Genomic DNA, 20,770 nt, shown 5'->3' with positions numbered 1-20,770 from the left:
TGTTGTCCTCAACCTGTGAGACGTTTCTGTGACGTCCCCGCAATGTCTCTGAGACTCTGGAGGGGATCCTATTGTACATATTTTTACTGCTGTTAGTTGTAGTGGAAGCATTAGTCGGGCCTTAGGGAAATGAGACGCCAGAGAATACAGGATTTACGCAGAGGTAATGAGTAGGGCTGCTCGATTATTGAAAAAAATAATAATCACGATTATTTTTGTCATAATTGAAATCACGATTATTCAAACGATTATTTGTTGCCTTTAAAAAAAAGTCTATCTTTATTTTATTTATTTATTTATTTATCAAAACACTACACTACACTTTATGTTTTCTGGACAAATGATTTCAAGTTTGCCTTGATTAAAGAGAGGTCCCTGTTTCACACCTGCCCCCTGCTGGCCAGCCCTCACACCTGCACAAGCAAACTGAGCAGCGCGGCCTGATGACATCATCACACAGCGCCGTTTGTTTTCTATGTCAGACAAAAGCATGAGCCATGGCACGTGAAAAGCGAAGGGAAAATAATCCCAGTGCCTTGAAATAAACTAAAAAAATTGAAAAAAAGAATATTATAATCGATTTTTTTGCGATTATGCTAATTTTGTAATCGTTTACTGTTGTAATCGAAATCGTAATTGAGTTTCGATTGATTGCACAGCCCTAGTAATGAGGGGAAATAGTAGCAGGAAGTGGAGCTGGTGAAAGGAGTATTGTATGATCCGTGCCTTTGGTTCATTGGCTTGTACATATATTATTTTCAGATGGCGTCTCACACGTAGCAGGCGGTTTCCCTCGCCGTCTCCGCAGAACAAGCTCGTCACCCGCCGGGAGCTCCACGTTTTGACGGAGCGTGACGTCGCTCTGCTTTCCTTACAACACGGTGATGAAACCGCGAGCCGTGTTTCACAAACCCGTCATTATTCCTGAAACCAATACGCGCCCGGCCATTTATTGTTTGCGCCGTTACCGCGGAAACCGGAGAAAACAGCACAGAGCGCGGATGGGTCCCGTGCTCGGGGAACAGATGAGTCCTGCAGTGTTCGCTAATGGGTTTGCACAGTGAGAGGAGACGCCCAGGTTTTAGGAGAGAGTGGAGCAACAGAGGAGTCTGGGGCTAAACCTGGACTGAAGCAGGACTCAACCCGGAGCCAACAGTGTATGTTTGAGTGTGGCTTACTATTACGGCCACTGATATTACTACTACTACTTAACCTCTAAACCCCCGCCTGAACTGAGAGCATTTTCTCCAGTTCAGCTTTACCCAAATCCTGTAGGCCAGTGTAATGCCTCATTTGAAAGCTAAGATCTACAAAACTCATCTAAATGGATCTTTTCCCTCACGTCATCAGATTTTTTTTTCCCATCATTTTTTGGGGATATTCAACTCATTTTTTTGTAATTTTTTTTTTCTTCATTTTTGTGACATTTTTTGTGACATTTTTGTTCAAATTATTGTACATCTTTTGTGACATTTTTGTGACATTTTTGGCACTTTTTCAGAATTTTTTGTCACATTTTTGTCATTTTTCATACATTTTTCGTCACTTTTTTCGTCAAAGTTGTCTCACTTTTTTGTCACATTTTCATCATTGTTTTCGTCTCAGTTCTGTCGCTATTTTCCACACCATTTTTTCCAGAAGCTTTTGGATTGGGGTAAAGCCAAATTGGAGAAAATGTGCTCGGTTCAGGTGGGAGTTAAGGGGTTAAATAACTAGCACGTCCAGCAGTGTTTCAGTTCAAAACCCTCTGCAAACAGCCAATCAAATCTCAAATAGATTTGTATCCATTATTTTCATTTGCACGTCAAATACTTCGGGCAGGTGTGAAGGAGACGAGAGAGCAACTCGTGGTACATTGATCAGGAAAAACCCAGCACGCTGCCAAAACCTGCAAAAATAGATTCTATAAGGACATTAAGAGAATTTGATTTGTTATGTATATACAGTGTAATGCAAAATACTGTCATTTCCTCACAAATTATGACTGGATGAGGATTAGATTCATGTGCCCCCAATGAACCGCCACTTTAATGTGGTTTATTTATACAGGGAAGGCCCAATGAGAGTCTTTTTCATGAGCGGCCCTGTTTAAAACAAGTGCAATATTCGTTATCCATCCACCCATTTTCTTCCACTTGTCCGTTGCCGGGTCAAATCACACTGCACCAGCCCCCTATGGCTCCTCCTGCAGGTGGTGGGTCCACAGAAGGACGGCCTCACGGTTTCACCGGGCCTGTTGGTCTCTCATAAGGGGCTTCTGAACCGCTCTTTGTCTGACCCGTCACCTATGGACCTGTTTGTCATGGGAGACCCTACCAGGGGCATGAAGCCTCCGACCACAGAGCTCAAACCCCTCCAACACGTTAAGGTGGCGGTTCCAGGAGGGGACCACACAAACCCTCTTTATCTAAAGTCTCTCTCTTTTGATAATGTATCAAACATAATCAGCTTCCTTCAAATATTCAGAAGATGTTCAGCAATAGAGATGAAAGATACAAACTTCGAGGAAAGATGAGCCGTCAAAAACAACTGGTCCGCACCTCCTTAAAGAGTCCGTTCCTGACTGAAGGGGGAAAATCTTTGGAATGACCAAGATGAGGAACTTGAAGGAACAGGCCTCCGTTTTTACATACTGAGATATGTTCTTACCTGAGCTTAGACGAGTTCATGTGTACCTGTCTGGTCTTCACGCGTGCCCTCAGTCACGTAAACACAGCACAGACGGCGTTAGCATTTAGCCTCTCCTCCTCTATAGCTCCAAACCAGGTGAAGCCACCAAGCTCTTCCACGTTTTCCCTGTTTAAATATGGTTACGTGAAGTGTTACATGACAAAGTATAATTACACAAAATTAAACAATGTGTATTTTCTAAGCGGATAAAAAGGGGGAACTATATTGTAAGGCGTAATAATACCAGGAGTAGTTCAATATCCGCGCAGTAATATCTTCACTTTACTGTGTGGACGCTTCTATCTTAGAAATGATCAACCAAGGAATTGTGGAATTATCAATGAAATGGAATGAATGTCAACAGCTCTGTTTGTTACTGTATGGGGGGGGGGGGGGGGGGGGGGGGGGCATTTATAAATTCTTCTTCTGCTGACTCCCTTTGGGAACATCGTTGTTACCAATAACAACCTTGTTGTCCAAATAAACTAAACTAAACTTAAAGCCGTACAAAGTAACGTGTTAACCTTAATAAATCCTTTCCGTCGTCCCTGTGGGGGTAATACAAGTGTTTATGGGATGATTGGAGGGTCTCATGTTTGCAACTTACTGCCACCGGACCGGAGCCACCAATACACACTAATAGAATCACGAAGAAGAAGCTAGCAGGCTAACGGGAAAAGCTAACTGCAGACTAGCGCCACTTTAAACAGTATTTACTGCCAAGTTTGAGTGAAACAAAATATTTCCATTGTATAATTAGATGCACAATATCCCTCTCTCCCTTCGCCATTTCTGTCAGCGTAGTATTTACTCTCCAAGACAATTAATACGTTAAAAAAATCGCAACTTGCTACAACACCTGCAGTTGCGCTTATGGCCTCTAGGGGCAAGAGTTACTTAGTACTGATTTAAAGGCACACTGCGTAACATTTTGGACTATACTGTACCATCAGCACAAAACTTGCTCTCAATGACCAGCTCGACACAGAAAATGCAATTTTTTGCAGTGGATACTCAAAGAATGGATCTGTATGAGGACCTAACCTATTTAACTCTCAATTCTACTGACTTTAGTTAACGTCTCCATGGAAACGAGCTCGAGACGAACCCACTCCCGGTAAAGTTACAGTCATGTTTTAGCAGAGGTGAGCCGCTCAGACCAAAAGCGTATGTTTGTTTGAGGTATTTTTCAATAGTGAAAATATCTATCATAAAATAAATTCTTGTATTTCCATTTTGGTTATTGGGTCAAATCTTACGCGGTGTGGCTTTAAAAGCAACAAAAACTATTATGTAATTACCAAAACATATTAGGAAAACATCCCCTAAAGTGACTCTTCTACTGTGATGCTGCTTCTGAACATGAGCTAATTTGAAGGTAAATGTTTATTTGAACGAACAAAGTACAAATTCTGTTCATCCAGCGCCGTAAAGACCCGCAGACCGAGGCCCTAAATCGCTGCTGCGTGTTTCAGTGACATGAGCTGAAGTGTTTATATTCCACTGATCCAGAAATTTAAACAAACGTTTTACTGCAGCGACGTGGGACCGAATACTTTCACACGACTCCGCGAGCAGCGTGTCCACCTAAAGGTCAGTCGCTGAGCGTCCGAGGCGTCTTACAGAGGACACAGTGGGATCTTTGTGAAGTGATGATGGTGCAGTCGTCGTATTTCGGTCCGTGTGTAAAAATAGGGGCTGTAGTTACTAAGCGTGGACTCAGCCCTTTGTGGGAACGTGTCCTGGAAATCATGAAGCCGTCGCTTTCTCAAAGGGATGTTTTTCCTGCAGCAGAGGTCAGCACTCAGGCCGGAGACGCAGACAGTGAGGACACATGGGACACGTGGACACCGTTCATCAGGAAAACAGAAACTATGGCTTCAAACTGAAACTTTACAATCTTTTGCTCAGAAGTTGCTCGTTTTGTCCAATTTCATTTTGAATACGAACATTTCCCCTCAATCCTCTTCCTTACGAAAGGAAATATGCCAAGATTTTTACCATTTGTGGCATTAATATGATTGTTTTTAGGCATTAAAATGGCAAAACCCTGCATGAGTGTTTTGCTTTGTTCCAGCAGGTTTGACTAATCCTGTTTCTTCTTCTTCTGCTGAAGCGGGTGTAATATAGTCCATATTTCTTAATATTTAAAGGAACAGGCCAACGTTTTCCATACATGTTCTTACCTGATCTTAGACGAGTTGATGCGTACCTATCTGGTCTTTGTGTGTGCCCTCAGTCACGCAAAAAAGCAAAGATGTTGTTAGCATTTGGCCTCTCCCAGTATATTCCTATGGCTCCAAACGGGGTGAAGTTGGAAGCGACCAAGCTCTTCCACGGGCACAAAGACCAGACAGGTACGCATCAACTCGTCTAAGCTCAGGTAAGAACATATCTCCGTATGGAAAAACGGTGAACTGTTCCTTTAAGCTCGGTGGTGTCGGGCATGTGTACACGTGCACCTAAACACAGAGCACATGTGTCATCATCACTAACCACTAAGCTGAAGGCCGCAGACTCTCCACACCTGCACCTTCACCTCCTCCATAACACATGACATCAGCGTGGCTTTGGAAAGGCTTCTCTGAGTAAAAAAAAAAGAAAAAAATTAAATATTGTACTTGCTCCATGATGCACCGAACCGAACCGTGAGAGACCTGAACCGTTACGCCCCTCATTTGGAAGCTAAGAACGTCCACGTCCTCCTTTGATGACTGTAGGATGCAGGAGATGGGATTGAGGAAGTGAGAGTTTATTTCCAAACTGAGACACAGACAAAGACAAAAAAATAGAATATATGTATAATAATTTGATAATTCTGAGTAAATTTTATTTACATAGGTGTAGATTCCTGAACGTAAATCCCAATTTTGTTCCTTTTAAAAATGAACTGATGTCCTTGTATAAGTCTCTGTGCCTTAAAACTATGTGGAAAATTATATATTATTATATATGAGCCAATGCCCTGATGTTTTTGTAACAAATGTTATATGTTTAATTGTTTTTTTGTTCTTGATTATTTTTACATACATTGTCAATTGACTTTGCAATAAAAAAAAAGAAAAAAAAAAGAAAAAAGATCATGTTTACAGAGCCTCACCCTAAAAACAAAGTCGTTTTTCCATCAAAAACACCACATTTTAATTACTAAAATAGTTGTCAGCCATGTCAACAATCGATCAGTTGTCGATGAACCTGTTATCTGCCAGCTTAGGGTTAAAGTTGGAGTTCGGGTTTGCAATTAGCGAGTTGCCTGGAGAGTTTACAGCCGACATGCCGGTGTCATACTTCATTTAAAAGCTAAGACCTTCCACTTTCTAAAAAACGCGTGTATGATCTGTGTGAGTGAAGCACATTTGCCGCCCCTGAACCCCAATCACACGGCGACTAACAGGTTAACCGATGAGTTCCCCTCACACCTCCCTTCACATCGTGGCCCATTACGGCGCTCAGAAATATCCCACTAACGCGCCTCACACGGCTCCGTGACGACAAACGCCCCCCCCCCCCAACCCCCTCCTCCTGTAACATGTTGTATGTTATGTAATCGCTCTAAAGCCAGTGGTACCAATGTCCTCATGATGTGTGAGTGCAGGTCTGCGTTTTCCCACCACACGCTTCAGAGAGAGAATGAGAGGGACTTTTTACTGTATTTGGACAAACTATGAACACAGGAGAGAGAGAGAGAGGGGGGGGGGGGGGAGCAGGAGTACAAATATTTGGAGTACCGCTGTTATATAATGATGATGATGATGAGGGGTCGGCTCAGGGCTTTTCCCACTGAAGGGACGACGGGAGGAAAAGCACCTGTTCTGTGTTTACGGTCGAGAAGAAGAAAGGTTTACTGCTGTAATGTGCAGTCTGTGTGGTGGACACTAGGGGGCACTGCTGGACATGGAGGAAGACGCTCTCGCTCACTGACTGCGGCACAAGCTCAGATTCATGTTGTTCAGGGGGGGTTGCCAGATCGTACGGGGGAATAAGCACAAGAAATCCTTACCCACGATTCGGAGAGGGTGACAATATTTTAAAATTTTGTCCGGGCCTGTTTTGAGTTTTGTCGAATTTGCCTTTTTTCCCCCGCCTGCTCTTTTGTGTTGTTCCAGTGCACACAAAGTTAATACTGTAGATCTTTTTTTTTTCTACCAAAACATGTGGAATTGTGCAAACTTTTGGTTAAACTTTCTTAATTTAATGGAAAAATGTCAAGGGTGCCAGCCTTTCTTTCATGACTAATTCCATCACTCCTCTCTTCCCTCTCTCTCTCCTCCTCTCTCTTCCCTCTCTCTCTCCTCTTCTCTCTTTCCTCTCTCTCCTATCCTCTCTCTTCCCTCTCTGCTTTGCTTTCGTCTCCTCTCCCCTCTCTCTCCTCTTTTCTCTGCCCTCTCTCTCTTTCCTCTCTCCCCTCGCATATATCTCTTCCCTATCTTCTCTTTCCTCTCCCCGTCTTCACTTTTTCCCCTCTTCTCTCTCCCCTCTCTCTCCTCTTTCCTCTGCCCTCTCTTCCCTTTTTCCCTCTCCCCTTTCCCCTTTCCCCTCTCTTCTCTTTCCTCTCTCTCCCCCCTCTCTCTCTCCTCTCCCTCTCCTCTCTCTTCTCTCCCCTCTCTCTCCTCTTTCCTCTCCCCTCTCTCTCCTCTTTCCTCTCCCCTCTCTCTCCTCTTTCCTCTGCCCTCTCTTCCCTTTTTCCCTCTCCCCTTTCCCCTCTCTTCTCTTTCCTCACTCTCCTCTCTCTCTCTCCTCTCCCTGTCCTCTCTCTTCTCTCCCCTCTCTCTCCTCTTTCCTCTCTCTCCTCTCCCTCTCCCCTCTCTCTCCTCTTTCCTCTCTCTCCTCTCCCTCTCCCCTCTCTCTCCTCTTTCCTCTCCCCTCTCTCTCCTCTTTCCTCTCTCTCTCTCTCCCCTCCCTCTCTCTCTCCTCTCCCCTCTCTCTCCTCTTTCCTCTCCCCTCTCTCTCCTCTTTCCTCTCTCTCCCTTCTCTCTCCTCTTTCCTCTCCCTCTCTCCCCTCCCTCTCTCTCTCCTCTCCCCTCTCTCTCCTCTTTCCTCTCTCTCTCCCCTCCCTCTCTCTCTTCTCTTCCCTCTCTCTCCCCTCTCTCTCCTCTGCCCTCTCTCTCCTCTTTTCTCTGCCCCCCCCCCCCCTCTCCTCTCTCCCTCCCACTGTCCCGTACAGTTGTATTCAGCAGTGCACAGTTTGCACAGTTCCTCGCGTTCTCAGGGAAACTCCCCGCAGCCTCAGCTCTGGGCCCCTCTGTCCCGGAGGAGAAGCCTGTAATTTTGGAGACTGACTCAGATCGAGCGGCGCACGTGGATGACAGCGTGTGCGTGTGTGTGTGTGTGTGTGTGTGTGCATGTGTGTGTGTGTGTGCGCACTGGTGTCACGCTGATGAAGTGTGACGTCCACATGACAGACGACCATTAACGCCGGTCTGAAATAACAAACACAGAGGATTGAGAAAAGATACAACTCTGCCCGACTTCGTGGAGGCGCTGGTTGACTCGGGTTGGATTTTTGAACCGATGATTTTAAGTACTTTTTTTTTTTTGATACCGATACCTGAACAATACGTATATTCAAATATTGTTCCCTTCCTTAATGACCATTTATTTTAAATTTGTATCATTTATTTGGGGTGTCTTTAATGCTGTCCCTGGACTAACAGGCATCAAAACTTTAAAGATATAAGGCCCAACAACAGGGTGGGGGGGCGTGGCTTAGAAAGAAGGGGTGGACTGAGGCTTGACTGTAACAAGGTTTTTTTTTTGACTGCTTTCCAGACTCACCTTTCTGCTTTCACTTGTTCTCAATACTTACCAAAATTCATTTGTTGACATGCTAATACTTAAAGGGGCTAAATGCAAGTTGGTCGTTTTACACTCACTACTGCCACCTCAGGTCATGCGTGTAACTGCGCCTTCTATATTAAGCTCGTGCATGACAGTGCAGGATTTTAGAGGCGGTCGTGGTAAAAAGGTCTGGGCTCATTTTTAAACTCCATATAGTCCCTTTTATTACTTATATTAAGAAATAAAATTGACTTAAAGTGATAGTCTGTAAGTTTGTAAAGTGAGGAGAGACAGAGAGAGAGAGAGTGAAATCTGAAAGTAAACAATCAAATCTCTCCCCTCTTTAACCAGAAAGCCCTTCTTGGTTTGCAAAAATGAGGAAAACAAAAGCAGAATATTCAAAAGTAAACAGTCAAGCTCCTCCCCCTCCTCCTGATTGGACCAGACAGGCCGGGTTCACAGGAAAAGCTCGTCTCATTGGTCAACGCGGGAGGAGACTAGACTCTGTTTAGTTGCTGAGATCCGGGAAGGAGGGACTTTACAAAAAATAATATGTTTGTATTATTACTAACTTAGCATCAAAACGCAAGACCAGGTAGTGGATAATTTTTTTTATTTTTTATCTTCCCAGGGGGGGGGCGTCACAGTGTTTAGTCTTTTTTACCTTCCCAGGGGGGGGGGGGCGTCACAGTGTTTAGTCTTTTTTACCTTTGAGAAATCCACTGACGGCCCCAAACGTGTCATTACCAGATCTACGGCGAGCTATTTCCGACCGGACCCCGCGCAGTGTGACCCGTTCATTCTTGTGTAATTTTAAACAAACCGCGTCTTCCCTTTGAGTGAAACCAGAGGAGCGAACGTGGCCACAGCCGCCTCACACCAGACTGCGATACGAGCGGAGCCAGATGGACGCGCCCCTGTCCTGTTCACAAGCCGGAGCATCTGGGACTCGCTATCGATCCGATCACTGAGGCTAAAGTGTCGCCCATTATGTTGTTCCCCATTTTTAACCATTTTTTCCATGTTTTTTCCCCCACATTTTCAGGGTTTTTCTTTGTTTGTTTTTTATTTTACCAATTTTTTTCTCAATATTGTGTTTATTTATTCCTCTAAAGCAGACAATACAAGAGTAACATTACATACAGATTATCTATGTCATAAGGGAAACAAAATTCCCCTAAGGAAGAATTTTATATTTTACTCATGGTACCCTGCCCGATGCAATAAAGGGCTTAGTTCCAGATACATTTCTTAATGGGATAAGACAATTGTTCTTGTCCCATTGGCACTTTTAGTTTCTTACTTCAAGTGAGATGAATTTAGAACCATCTGAAATCGTCGTCAAACAAGGAAAGTATTGTTGGTCAGATCTGGAAAAACGACTGAATGAGTGAAAACTGCTCAAGACAAATAATCTTAATTCAGGTCATTTAAACCCATCCATCCATTTTCTTCCACTTGTCCGTTGCCGGGTCGTGGGGGCGGCCTTTGACTCACACTGCACCAGCCCTTATGGGTCCTCCTGCAGGTGGTGGGTCCACAGAAGGACGGCGTCATGGATCTCGGGCCTGTTGGTCTCTCATAAGGGTCTTCTGACCCGCTCTTTGTCTGACCCGTCACCCAGGACCTGTTTGCCATGGGAGACCCTACCAGGGGCACGAAGCCCCCGACAACAGAGCTCCAGGATCATTCGGGCTCAAACCTCTCCACCACGCTAAGGAGGCGGTTCCAGGAGCGGGAAAAAAAATACACAACTAGATTAGAATAGATGTCTCAAGCTGTCTCAATCATTTGAATTTGAGACTCGAGACTTCTGACTCATTTCAATACATTTTGTCTTCATTTCAGGTTCATTTCTTAATGGGATGAGAAACATTTTCTTGTCCCATTGGCACTTTTATTTTCTTACTCCAAGCGAGATGAATTTAGAACCACCTGAAATGTCGTCAAACAAGCAAAGTATTATTGGTCAGATCAGGAAAAACGTCGAAATGAGTGAAACCGCTCAAAGCTCGATCTCTCAATTCTCCATTCAAGTCGTTTAAACCCACGCTTGATGTTCACTTTTTTACAGTGTAAAATGATGCAGCTTTTTTTGACCCAACAAGACCAGCGAGTATCCAAACACTCGTTTATCGCGAGCATCAGAATTGCGGTTTGAACAGCACAAGACACACAGAGTTGTTTAAACATGATTCTTCTGATTTGCCGCTGCCAGTGCTTAATTTGTAAATGAGTATTTTCAGGAACACTTTTGGTCTGATGTGATGGATTCGGGGGAACAGGCCAAAACGTTTGCTGGAACATCTCATTAAACCCCATTATATCAGATCAAATATTTCCCGGATCCTTCTCCCTGAAAAACTGAAAATTGGGAGAATCCAGAGAAAATTTCTTTCTGTCAGTCCAGGAAGTGTTTTCACGGTTCTATCAGTCCTGTCGCTGAGGTCAGGGAGGTGTTTACTGCAGAATGATGAGGTCTGAGTCACACTGACCCACAGCTTTTTTACTCTGAGAAGCAGCTTGGTCACCGTTTACTGTTGAAATTATACTTGAGTTTTGCTCTGAGTTTGCTCCTTGGTTTCATTTTTATATCTAAGTGTCCACAATTTTTTTATGTAATATTTACAAATCTTTTCAAGTAATACATGATTTACTAAAAATATTGTATTTGGACATTCATTTGACTCTGCTCCTGTATAAACGGTGGATTATGATGAAGAGCTTATGACTAAGCCTTTAGTGAGCACATTTTCTTCAGGTCAGCTTTACCCAAATCTAAAAGCTTCTCGACTGGAGCCCACAGCCTCCTGGAAAGCTAAGAACAACACAGCTGATTGTGACTTTTGTTGTCGCTGCATTTATGGCACGTTTTAATCTGTTTTTTTTGTCTTTTTTTGTTGTTGCTTTCTTCATCTATTTTTTTTCTTCCATTTAATGCTTTTTTGTTGTGTTTTTGTCACTTTTTAGTCGTGTTTTTTCCCTTTTTAGTGTGTTATTGTTGCTTCTCTTTTGTTGCTTCTTCATTGCATTTTTGTCACTTTGTTATCGCTCTTCTGTGGCTTTTTTCATCACTTTTTAGTTTTTGTCCCTGTTTTTTTCATCCTCGTTTTCGTCGCTGTTTTGATGCTTTCAGACTTGGGTAAAGCTGAACTGGAGAATATGGTCTTGGTTCAGGCCTGGAGGATTAGTCTTCAGTGCATGTTTCTGTTGGCATCAGAAAACACAAGTCCCGATGAGAGCGTGCAGCTTCACAAAGAAAGGACAATATAAGCAGAACATTTCATATCATCCTGAGCTCTTTATTAGCCTGGACGTTTGACCATGTGTTCTCCAGACTCTGACGTCTCTGATGTGACCACAGCGGCGGCGCGAGTCTCTCTTTTCATGTTCAGAGGAGTTCGACTTTGTGACGTAAGCGTTCGACATGAAAGCTGCTCAGAACCTTCTTTTAATCACAAGAGAGAAGAAGAAGACATATGTGACGAGGAGGATCATTCGATGGCATTGTAGGTTCTCATAACATGAAAAGCAGAAAGTCCAATGCATGACAAAGCAGACTGACTGGATCTAGAGAGCACTCTGGCTAAATCTGGCAACCCCCAAAAACAAAAGAAACGGGCTCTGGACGCTTTTATAACCCTGGGCTCCACGATAGGCCCTCGGAAAGACTTTAAAGATGCTAAAATTATATTATTCCAGACCACAATAGCTGCACGTCCCATTTTGAATATGAGCGAAACCCCTCATTATCAAAGCTTTATTCTAGTCTGCAGTGACTTAGATGTGTCTTTGAGGTCGGCCCCGCCCGCTTTGGCCCCTCCCTCCACTTCAAAGACGACAGGCGGAGTCGTTTTTGGAAGAAATAGACGATTTAAACACGGGATACAAACACCTACGAGCAAATAAACAGTTGTTGTTGGGTTGGATAGATGTTTGTTTCTTCTTCTGTTGTTTCTTCTGCCGTCCGATCTTTACCTCCTGGAGTTTATCGCACAATAGTCAGAACCTGGAAGTCCATAAACCTTCACTGTGGCCATTTCTTTGCAGTTTTGCGCTCAAGCTGCTTTCATGATGACGCCCTTGATTTGTCAGGATGCTGTTGGCAATGTTAAAGCTGTTTAAATACTAAAAACTCACACCGGCCTCGCAGTAGACATTCACTGACATCATTTTGAAGCTCAAAAACATGAATAATCAATCCTCCACTTGAACCTGGTCTTTTTGAAGCGTCTCTCGTCTTTCTTCTCTGGTCTCTGGTTTCTCGTCTCTCGTCTCTTGTCTCTGGTCTCTGGTCTCTGGATTCTCATCTCTGGTCTCTAGTTTCCCATCTCTAGTCTCTGGTTTCTCATCTCTGGTTTCTCGTTTCTCATCTCTGGTCTCTGGTTTCTCGTCTCTGGTCTCTGGTCCCTCGTCTCTGGTTTCTCATCTCTGGTCTCTAGTTTCTCGTCTCTGGTCTCTGGTTTCTCTGGTTTATTGTCTCTGGTCTCTGGTTTCTCGTTTCTCATCTCTGGTCTCTGGTTTCTCGTCTCTGGTCCCTCGTCTCTGGTCTCTTGTCTCTGGTTTCTCGTCTCTGGTCTCTGGTCTCCGGTTTCTCGTCTCTGGTCTCTGGTTTCTGGTTTCTCGTCTCTGATTTCTCGTCTCTGGTCTCTGGTCCCTCGTCTCTGGTTTCTCGTCTCTAGTTTCTCGTCTCTCGTCCCTCGTCTCTTGTCTCTGGTTTCTCGTCTCTCGTCTCTGGTCTCCCGTCTCTCGTCACTCGTCTCTCGTCCCTCGTCTCTCGTCTCTGGTTTCTCGTCTCTCGTCCCTCGTCTCTCGTCTCTCGTTTCTCGTCTCTCGTCTCTTGTCCCTCGTCCCTCGTCTCTCGTCTCTCGTCTCTCGTCTCTCGTCCCTCGTCCCTCGTCTCTCGTCTCTGGTTTCACGTCTCTCGTCTCTGGTTTCTCGTCTCTGGTTTCACGTCTCTCGTCTCTCGTCTCTCGTCTCTCGTCCCTCGTCCCTCGTCCCTCGTCTCTCGTCTCTCGTCTCTCGTCTCTCGTCCCTGGTCTCTGGTCCCGTGGCCATGTCCCGCTCCTCTGTGTTGCCTGTATAAGGCCTTAAACCTCTCCTCTCTCTAATGGAGCTGTCTCTTAAGTAAATATTTGCTCTGGAGAGTTATGGATGGGCCCCGGATGGGCCCAGGACGGGCCCAGGGCGGGCTCAGGGCGGGACACCGAGGGAAGAACTCCACAGTCTTTTGTATATGTGTGTGGGACACAATCTAATAGTAGTTGAGTCACATCAAGAGTTTAGTTTATGTCATTTAATGGATCTTTCTCCATCACTTTTTTTTGCCATATTTTCATCGCCTTTTTGTCTCGTTTTTGTTGCTCTTATTCAAGAAGCTTTTAGATTTGGGTAAAGCCAAACTGCAAAAGATGTGCTCCGTCCAGGTGGGGGTTAAGGGATTAAGTCAGATGTCTCTCCAGCCATAACCAGCCATAACACATGACTAGGGCTGGGTACTGTCAAACAATACGGTCTGGTATTGAGACAAAAGCTATATGTACGACTGTAATCTTTATATTCACGTTTTGATGCTGTTGGCACAGAGAAAAAAAGAAAAAATATAGAAAAATGTACAAAAGCAAGTGGAAAAAAATGGGTAAGTTTGGGGAAAAAAATAAGGGAAATTTGGGGGGAAAGACATGAGAAAACTGGTTAAATATAAACTTGAAAAGTTTCTCGGTTCTTTCACTTCAAACAAATGATACAAATGCAAAAGAAATTAAATGGAAGGAATAAATGAACATTATTAATCTGTTTTCTGGTTCTATATGTGTAATAAATTAGTATAGGTATCGTTCAGGTATCGGTGTCGAAAACCAAATATCGTTAAAGTACCGGTATCTAAAAAAATGTAACGATGCCCAGCCCTACACATGGCAGGAGGAGACAATAGGGGTCTCCTTTACACAACTGAAAGATCTCAGGATCCAAACCACTTTTACCATCTTTAATCTGACGTTTTCATTATTTATTTTTGTAATATTTTGGATTCAAAGTAGATGTCCGGGGACCCTTGGGGGTACGTGAGCACTTAGCAGGGGGTAGAATTATTTCAGATTACAAAGTGAAACTCAGAACAACAAACACGCTATTAACATCTTAACCCCTAATTTTCTCCAGTTATTATCCAGGTATCCAGGCAAGTTTTTGCCTCGTGTTTCCATGCGTTGTCGTCACTTTTTTTTGGTCTTTTTTCATCCTTTTTAGATTTGGATTTAATGCCTGGACTTAGCTTTCAAATGAGGCGTTACACTGGCCTGTCGGCTGTCAGAAGGTTTTAGATTTGGGTAAATCCGAACTGGAGAAAATGCGCTTGGCTACAGTGGGGGTTAAGATGTTAATACTGAATAATGTGAGTTTAATTGGTCACTTTGTAATAATATTGGCAACATCCTCGAGGTAGGAGATACTCTGAGAATAAATGAACGACTCAAGCGAGACACATGTTGGAACCACAGCTCTTTCTTATCGCCTCATGAAGTATTCGACCTCCTCAGTCACGCCGGGTCTGAAAAGACTCTATAATGTTTTGGACAGAATGATGTCTAAACTCTGCCTGCCGTCTGTGTTGAAATGAAAGAGTTGGTGAAAACACAGTGAGAGCAGCTCTTGTGCACTGTGTGAATCTGCTTATATAAATGTCATAACAAAGTCTTCCACACGTGTGCTGATGGGACTGATGGGACTAATGGACTGTGTCTTCTGTGTGTTTTGTACAGGCCCCGAGTCCTGACCTCCCGCTCAAACATGTAGACACTCTGGTAAGTCTGTCTGAGGGCCGGGACACATCACACGTATGTGCTGCAGCTTATATTAGTTAATGCACCATTGTTTAGTCTTATAGGTTATTATTTCAGGATGTGGGGATTGTAAAGTTGTGGGCTGCTCTCGTCTCCGCTGTACGACTGTTCAAAGAGAGAATTGTACAAAGACCAAAGCTTCATCAGCAGACGACGTGTGTTTAGCTGAGGTGAAGTGCCGCATGCAAGCAGTGTTTATTTCTGCAGGGAAAGTCAAATGTGTCCCGTTCGTGCCTGGTGTTTGTTACCTGTGACTCCGTTGACGAGACACTGACAGAGATCCTCGTAGCAGCGAGATGAGGCTCACTCTGTGACTGTCACTGCAAAATATCAGACACTGCCTGATGTCGGTCGAGGTCACATGACGGATAAAACGTGATTTTGAGCTACGACCTAAGGTTTTCCCCACGACCAGTGATCGTTCGTTGCAGACGGACAACACTGTGGAGTGTCCACCTGGGTTTAGACGGCAATGCTGTCACTGCACTAGTCTCTGTATTATGGTAAAGTCAAACTTCAGTATGAGGCTCTTCCAATCCATCCATCCATCCATCCATCCATACATCCATCTTCTTCCACTTGTCCGTTCCCGGGTCGTGGGGGCAACTGTCCGAGCTTCCCAAATCACATTGCACTGGTGGGTCCACAGGAGGACGGCCTCACAATTAACCGGGCCTGTTGGTCTCTCATAAGGGGCTTCTGACCTGCTCTTTGTCTGACCCGTCACTTAGGACCTTAGGAGACTCTACCAGGGGCACAAAGCCCCCGACAACAGAGCTCCAGGATCGTTCGGGTGCTCAAACCCCTCCACCACGTTAAGGTGGCGGTTCCTGGAGGGGCTCTCCTAATACATCTACAGTAAAAATAACTGAATAGTCCCCTGGTCACATCAGGTTTTTGAAGTCATATTAATAGAGGCCCCCAGGGAGAAGGAGCATTGCTAATGGGGATCCGTAATAAAGATAAAGAGAAGGTACAAAGCCCTGGTGGCTGCAGATGTTTCACCAAAGATGTTCTTCGTATTTGTCTTATCTTTGATCTGTGAAGTGTTTATGGATTCTTGTGTGTTTCTGCCTCTTGGCCAAGTCACTCTTGTAAAAGACATTGTAAATCTCAGTGAGTTTCTCTACTTGGTTAAGTGAAGGTCAAATAAGTAAAAGAAAAACTCAGTACAAATCAGCCGCCAGAATTCTTTCAAATATTTAAAGGAACAGGCCACCATTTTTTCATACAGAGATAATGTTCTTGCCTGAGCTTTGACGAGTTGATACGTACCTGCCTGTTGTTAGCATTTAGCCTCTCCCACTATATTCCTATAGCTCCAAACGGGAGTGAAGTTAGAAGTGACCAAGCTCTTCCACAGGCACAAAGACCAGACAGGTACGTATCAACTCGTCTAAGCTCAGGTAAGAACATTATCTCCGTATGGAAAAATGGTGGCCTCTTCCTTTAAGAACTGCACCAGGAGGCTTTGTGCTGAAGGCACACTTTGTTGCTTTGGCTAATTGTATTAATTCTATTCCGTGAAATATACTGTGTGTTATATACAGTCTGACCAGTCGACCTCAATGAAAGAAACATGAAACATGCTGCTTAAAACCTCAGGTGTTTTCAGCATCTTATAGTTGTCCAATATGTGTTTCTTACCTGTTTTATTTCCTAAACTAGTGTAAAAGCTGATTCTTCGATAGTTGGTCAGGGGGAAGTGTCCGTGCTCCGCCTCCTCTCGCGTTTCCAAATCAGCTCCAGACGGTCAGCTTCCAACCCGGTGTTTATCGCGCCTCTTCAGTCCCTCGAAACCTACTCAGGCGCATTCTCCGCTCCTAAAAAACTCCCTCGAAGCTCCGGACGACTTCCTGAAGCATGTTTTCGGTCTGGGAGTAAAGTGAAGCTTGTGAAACCACCCAAAGTCCGGCGACCGCTGCGTCCACGAGACCGAAATAAACGTCCGATTTGAGAAAGAATTCAGTGTGGCTGCTGTTGTTGGCCACGGTTGTGTTTTTGTACAGTTTGGAGAGACACGCCACGCCGGGACTTTGTGTACGGCCAAAACATGGACTGGAATTAAGATATTATTAGCCCTGGTTTTGTGTGATTTAATGATGTGTATATGGTTCTTTTAGAGCCGAGTGTTTCAGACCAAGGCCAAACCAGGACAAAGACTTACGCAGGACTGGACCAGGCCAAACTAGGATTAGACGAGGACATGCTGATTCTCTTCTGTTCAGGGCAGTTTCACCTCTGACTTCTCCAGTTCGGCTTTACCCAAATCTAAAAGCTTCTTGAACAAAGATGCAAAACAGCGATGATAACGAGCGAGAAAAGAAACAAAAACAAAAAAAAAAGATGAAAAACAGACAAAAATACTATAAAAAACAGACGATAATGAGACGAAAACACCACAAAAACGCTTCAAAAATGTAACAAATATGAGGCGACAACGGGACAAAAAAGTCAAGATTAGTTTTGTAGGCCTTAGCTTTCAAATGAGGCGTTACACTGCTGGTTTACAGACTGTAAACTCCAGTCAAGAAGCTTTTAGATTTGGATAAAGCTGAACTGGGGAAAATGTGCTTGGTTCAGGTGGAGGTGAACAGGGATGCGGAGCCGTAACATTTGTTTGAAGTGGAAGTGTGCAAGAAAGGAAAAAATTTAAATGGACAAAAATAAATCATCATGAGATGATCTCACGCATGAAAACACATGTCAAAGCAACAATGAAATTAAAAAGTATATTACTCAAATAGAAAAGGGGAAAATATAAAGTGGGTCCTTCAGAATCAGAATCAGAATTGGTTTTATGGTTATGAACAACAAGGAACAACTAGGATATTTTTTGGTCGATCGTGCAACATGAAACATAAAATATATGTACCTAGTCACAGGAACCAGGGACACAAGTCAGTTCAGGGGCATTTTGAGCATTTCACAGATTGTTAAAGTATAATCTCCAAGCTTTCCAACAATGTGTAACACATGGAAATCTGATAATATTTGGAGAAGTGAGAGCAATTTGAAATTAAGGACCTAGAATATTTCTAACCACAGAAATCGGCCTCTAAAGTTTGCTGAGTTTTCCCCTCTCTGCTGCTGCTGCTCGAGTGGCAATAGGGCTCATTTACATCTCATTTACATAAGCCATACCCGCTCCCCCCGTAAAGCACAAGGGGGGAGAAAACGCAAAAAGCAAGAAAAATGTGGCATCAAAGAAAAAAAAATAGGTTTGCAAACAGGTGATATATAAATAAATGTCTCTTGCATTAATCCACTTCCCATAGAGCCGACTTCTACAGCAACAGCAACACAATGACAACTAGCAACATTATCCCAACACACACACATTGGACCAGAGGGAAAGAAGACGCACGGTCATTAGTGTTCTGTTCAATGCATTATGAGTTAGGTAAATCCACGCTACATCCTTCTGTCTTAAAACACGCTCTGAAGGCGAGTTGGCTCAGGAAACGTAATGGTCAGCAGGGGGCGCTGTGCATGCTTACAGCCAGGGCATCATCAGTCGCACTGGAAAAGTTAGCCTGGAAAAATTCACTGGTTTCACGCAGGAAAACACACTTCTGTAGTAAGCATTTAACATATACCTTTAGATAAATAATAAACTATAAAGACTTTAAACTATAAGGCTATAAGACTATAAGGGCAGGCGTAAGAAGATTGCATTTAAGCTATAATAATGACAACAACAATTTAACATAGAGCAACGGCGTGAGTGTATTTCCAGATGTGCAGGTGCACTGAGTGTTGTTAAAGTTGATGGGCCCCCCCGGTCCTGTTGCCCCCTCCCTGTCGACGGGCCTGCCTCTGTTTCTGTAGAGAGAGAGTGTGTTTAATAGACTGTATCCCCCTCACCCCACTTGTTTTTTACATCGCTAAACATTTTTGCTCAGGGCACCGAAACGGCGAGCAGCGGCCCTGCTTTAAACAAGGCTGATGACCTCACCAGCTCTATGACCTGACTCCTGTGAAAAGACTTTTATTCTTTCCATACCAGTAGTACCGACCCAGCCCTACTTAGTACAAGCAGTAACAGAAACAGTAACAGAAACAAAAGACTAAACTAAGACTAAACCCAGACTGCACCAAGACAGAAGCAAACACACGGCGTGGGTATCAGCAGGATGGACCCCGGTGTCTAAAGAAACATCCCAGGGCCCTGAAGGAACCACTGTTTTTGTCTGTGGTGATTCCAAGTGTAGTTTTTGGATGGAAGTCTGTTACAAAGCTGTATTTTTGGGATGAATCTGACTTGAACGTGAAGTCGTGTGAGGCTGTGTAGAAAATGGCATCCGAGGACAAGGTTTATCTGGGGCTTTAGTCAATTAAACACAGGCTTTTCTTTTTGAGCCATTTTCCATTTTCTTCTCACAGAACGGCAGAACAGTGAAGAAATACAGTATAAGGCGTGTCCTGAACTCATTATCATCGGAAACATGTGCAAAAACCCTCCATACCGTGTTAGAAAGTACATGTCAAGTTTTGGGGAAAAATACGTTCAAAGTTTGTCACATTCGTCTGCTCCGAAACATCCGTCTTTCACTCTACAGTCAGTCAGTGTGTACTTTGCCTCTCCGCCCCGGGGCAGTTTGCCGGTCTTGTGACTGCATGAGTCGGCCACACTCCGCTGCCATCACTGCAGCTTTGTTCTTTTGCAAGTTCAAACTGAAGTTCAGAGTAGAAATAGCTCTGGTTTATGCTACACCAACGCTTATAATTTTTGTCTAATGTTAATGTTTTATGATTTTAACCCTTTCTATTCTAAAGGGCCATATGTGGCTCCAGTTATGGTCCCGGTATTTGAACACAAAGGGACACAAGGGGGCGCCCTCCCTACCTTCTCAGTGTAAATGTGAACTGACTTTCTTCAGAGTTACACCATGAGTGACAGTAACATGACGCTAAACGGTGAGCTCTTTGTTTCCAGTAAAAAGGCTGAGGCCTCATTGCTCTTCAGTCACAGATTGAGAAGTGAAGAAGGAAGTCATGGAGATTCTACTTCTGCTGCTAGAGGTCGATTCTGAAAGTATGTGGTAAATGTGAAAAATGAAATGAAAATTCTAAATAATGTTGAATAATGTTGAGGAAATGAACCTCATGAGCTTCTTCTGTAACATCTGTCCACATCAGTCCTGCTGCACCACGACTCAGAGGAACTGGGACAAACATGACCTACAGCAGATACACATGACAAGGGTTTGTTTTTGTAGAATGAGAGTCATTAATAATTGACTAATATTTTAATTATATGCAGGATTTTTCACACTTATTATGAAGGAATACTTGGATTTCAATATTTTATGGTTACATCCAGCAGAAGTGTAATGTTCTAAAGCAGAATCTCCATGACTTCCTTCTTCACTTCCCAGTCTGTGACTGAGAATGAAAATAAAGAGTTCACTATTTAGCGTCATGTTACTGTGACTCACGGTGGCTGACCTACAGTGTAACTCTGAAGCCAATCAGAT

The 20,770-nt window shown here is 43.8% G+C and overlaps 1 protein-coding gene across 13 annotated transcripts in view; it reads left to right on the top strand.

Annotated features, from left to right (window-relative positions):
* The window catches only part of tns1b (tensin 1b), a 256,725-nt gene that overhangs the window by 141,528 nt on the left and 94,427 nt on the right, over positions 1–20,770 (top strand). For all 13 annotated transcript variants that reach the window (XM_079562808.1, XM_079562814.1, XM_079562813.1 and 10 more), the window contains one exon: positions 15,210–15,251. In XM_079562808.1, the coding sequence (XP_079418934.1) occupies positions 15,210–15,251 (42 nt within the window). The remainder of the gene's footprint in view (positions 1–15,209; positions 15,252–20,770) is intronic.

The sequence above is a fragment of the Gobius niger genome (genome assembly GCF_951799975.1).
Source record: "Gobius niger genome assembly, chromosome: 9".
Classification (NCBI taxonomy): domain Eukaryota; kingdom Metazoa; phylum Chordata; class Actinopteri; order Gobiiformes; family Gobiidae; genus Gobius; species Gobius niger.
This window is presented reverse-complemented; position numbering and strand designations above follow the sequence as displayed.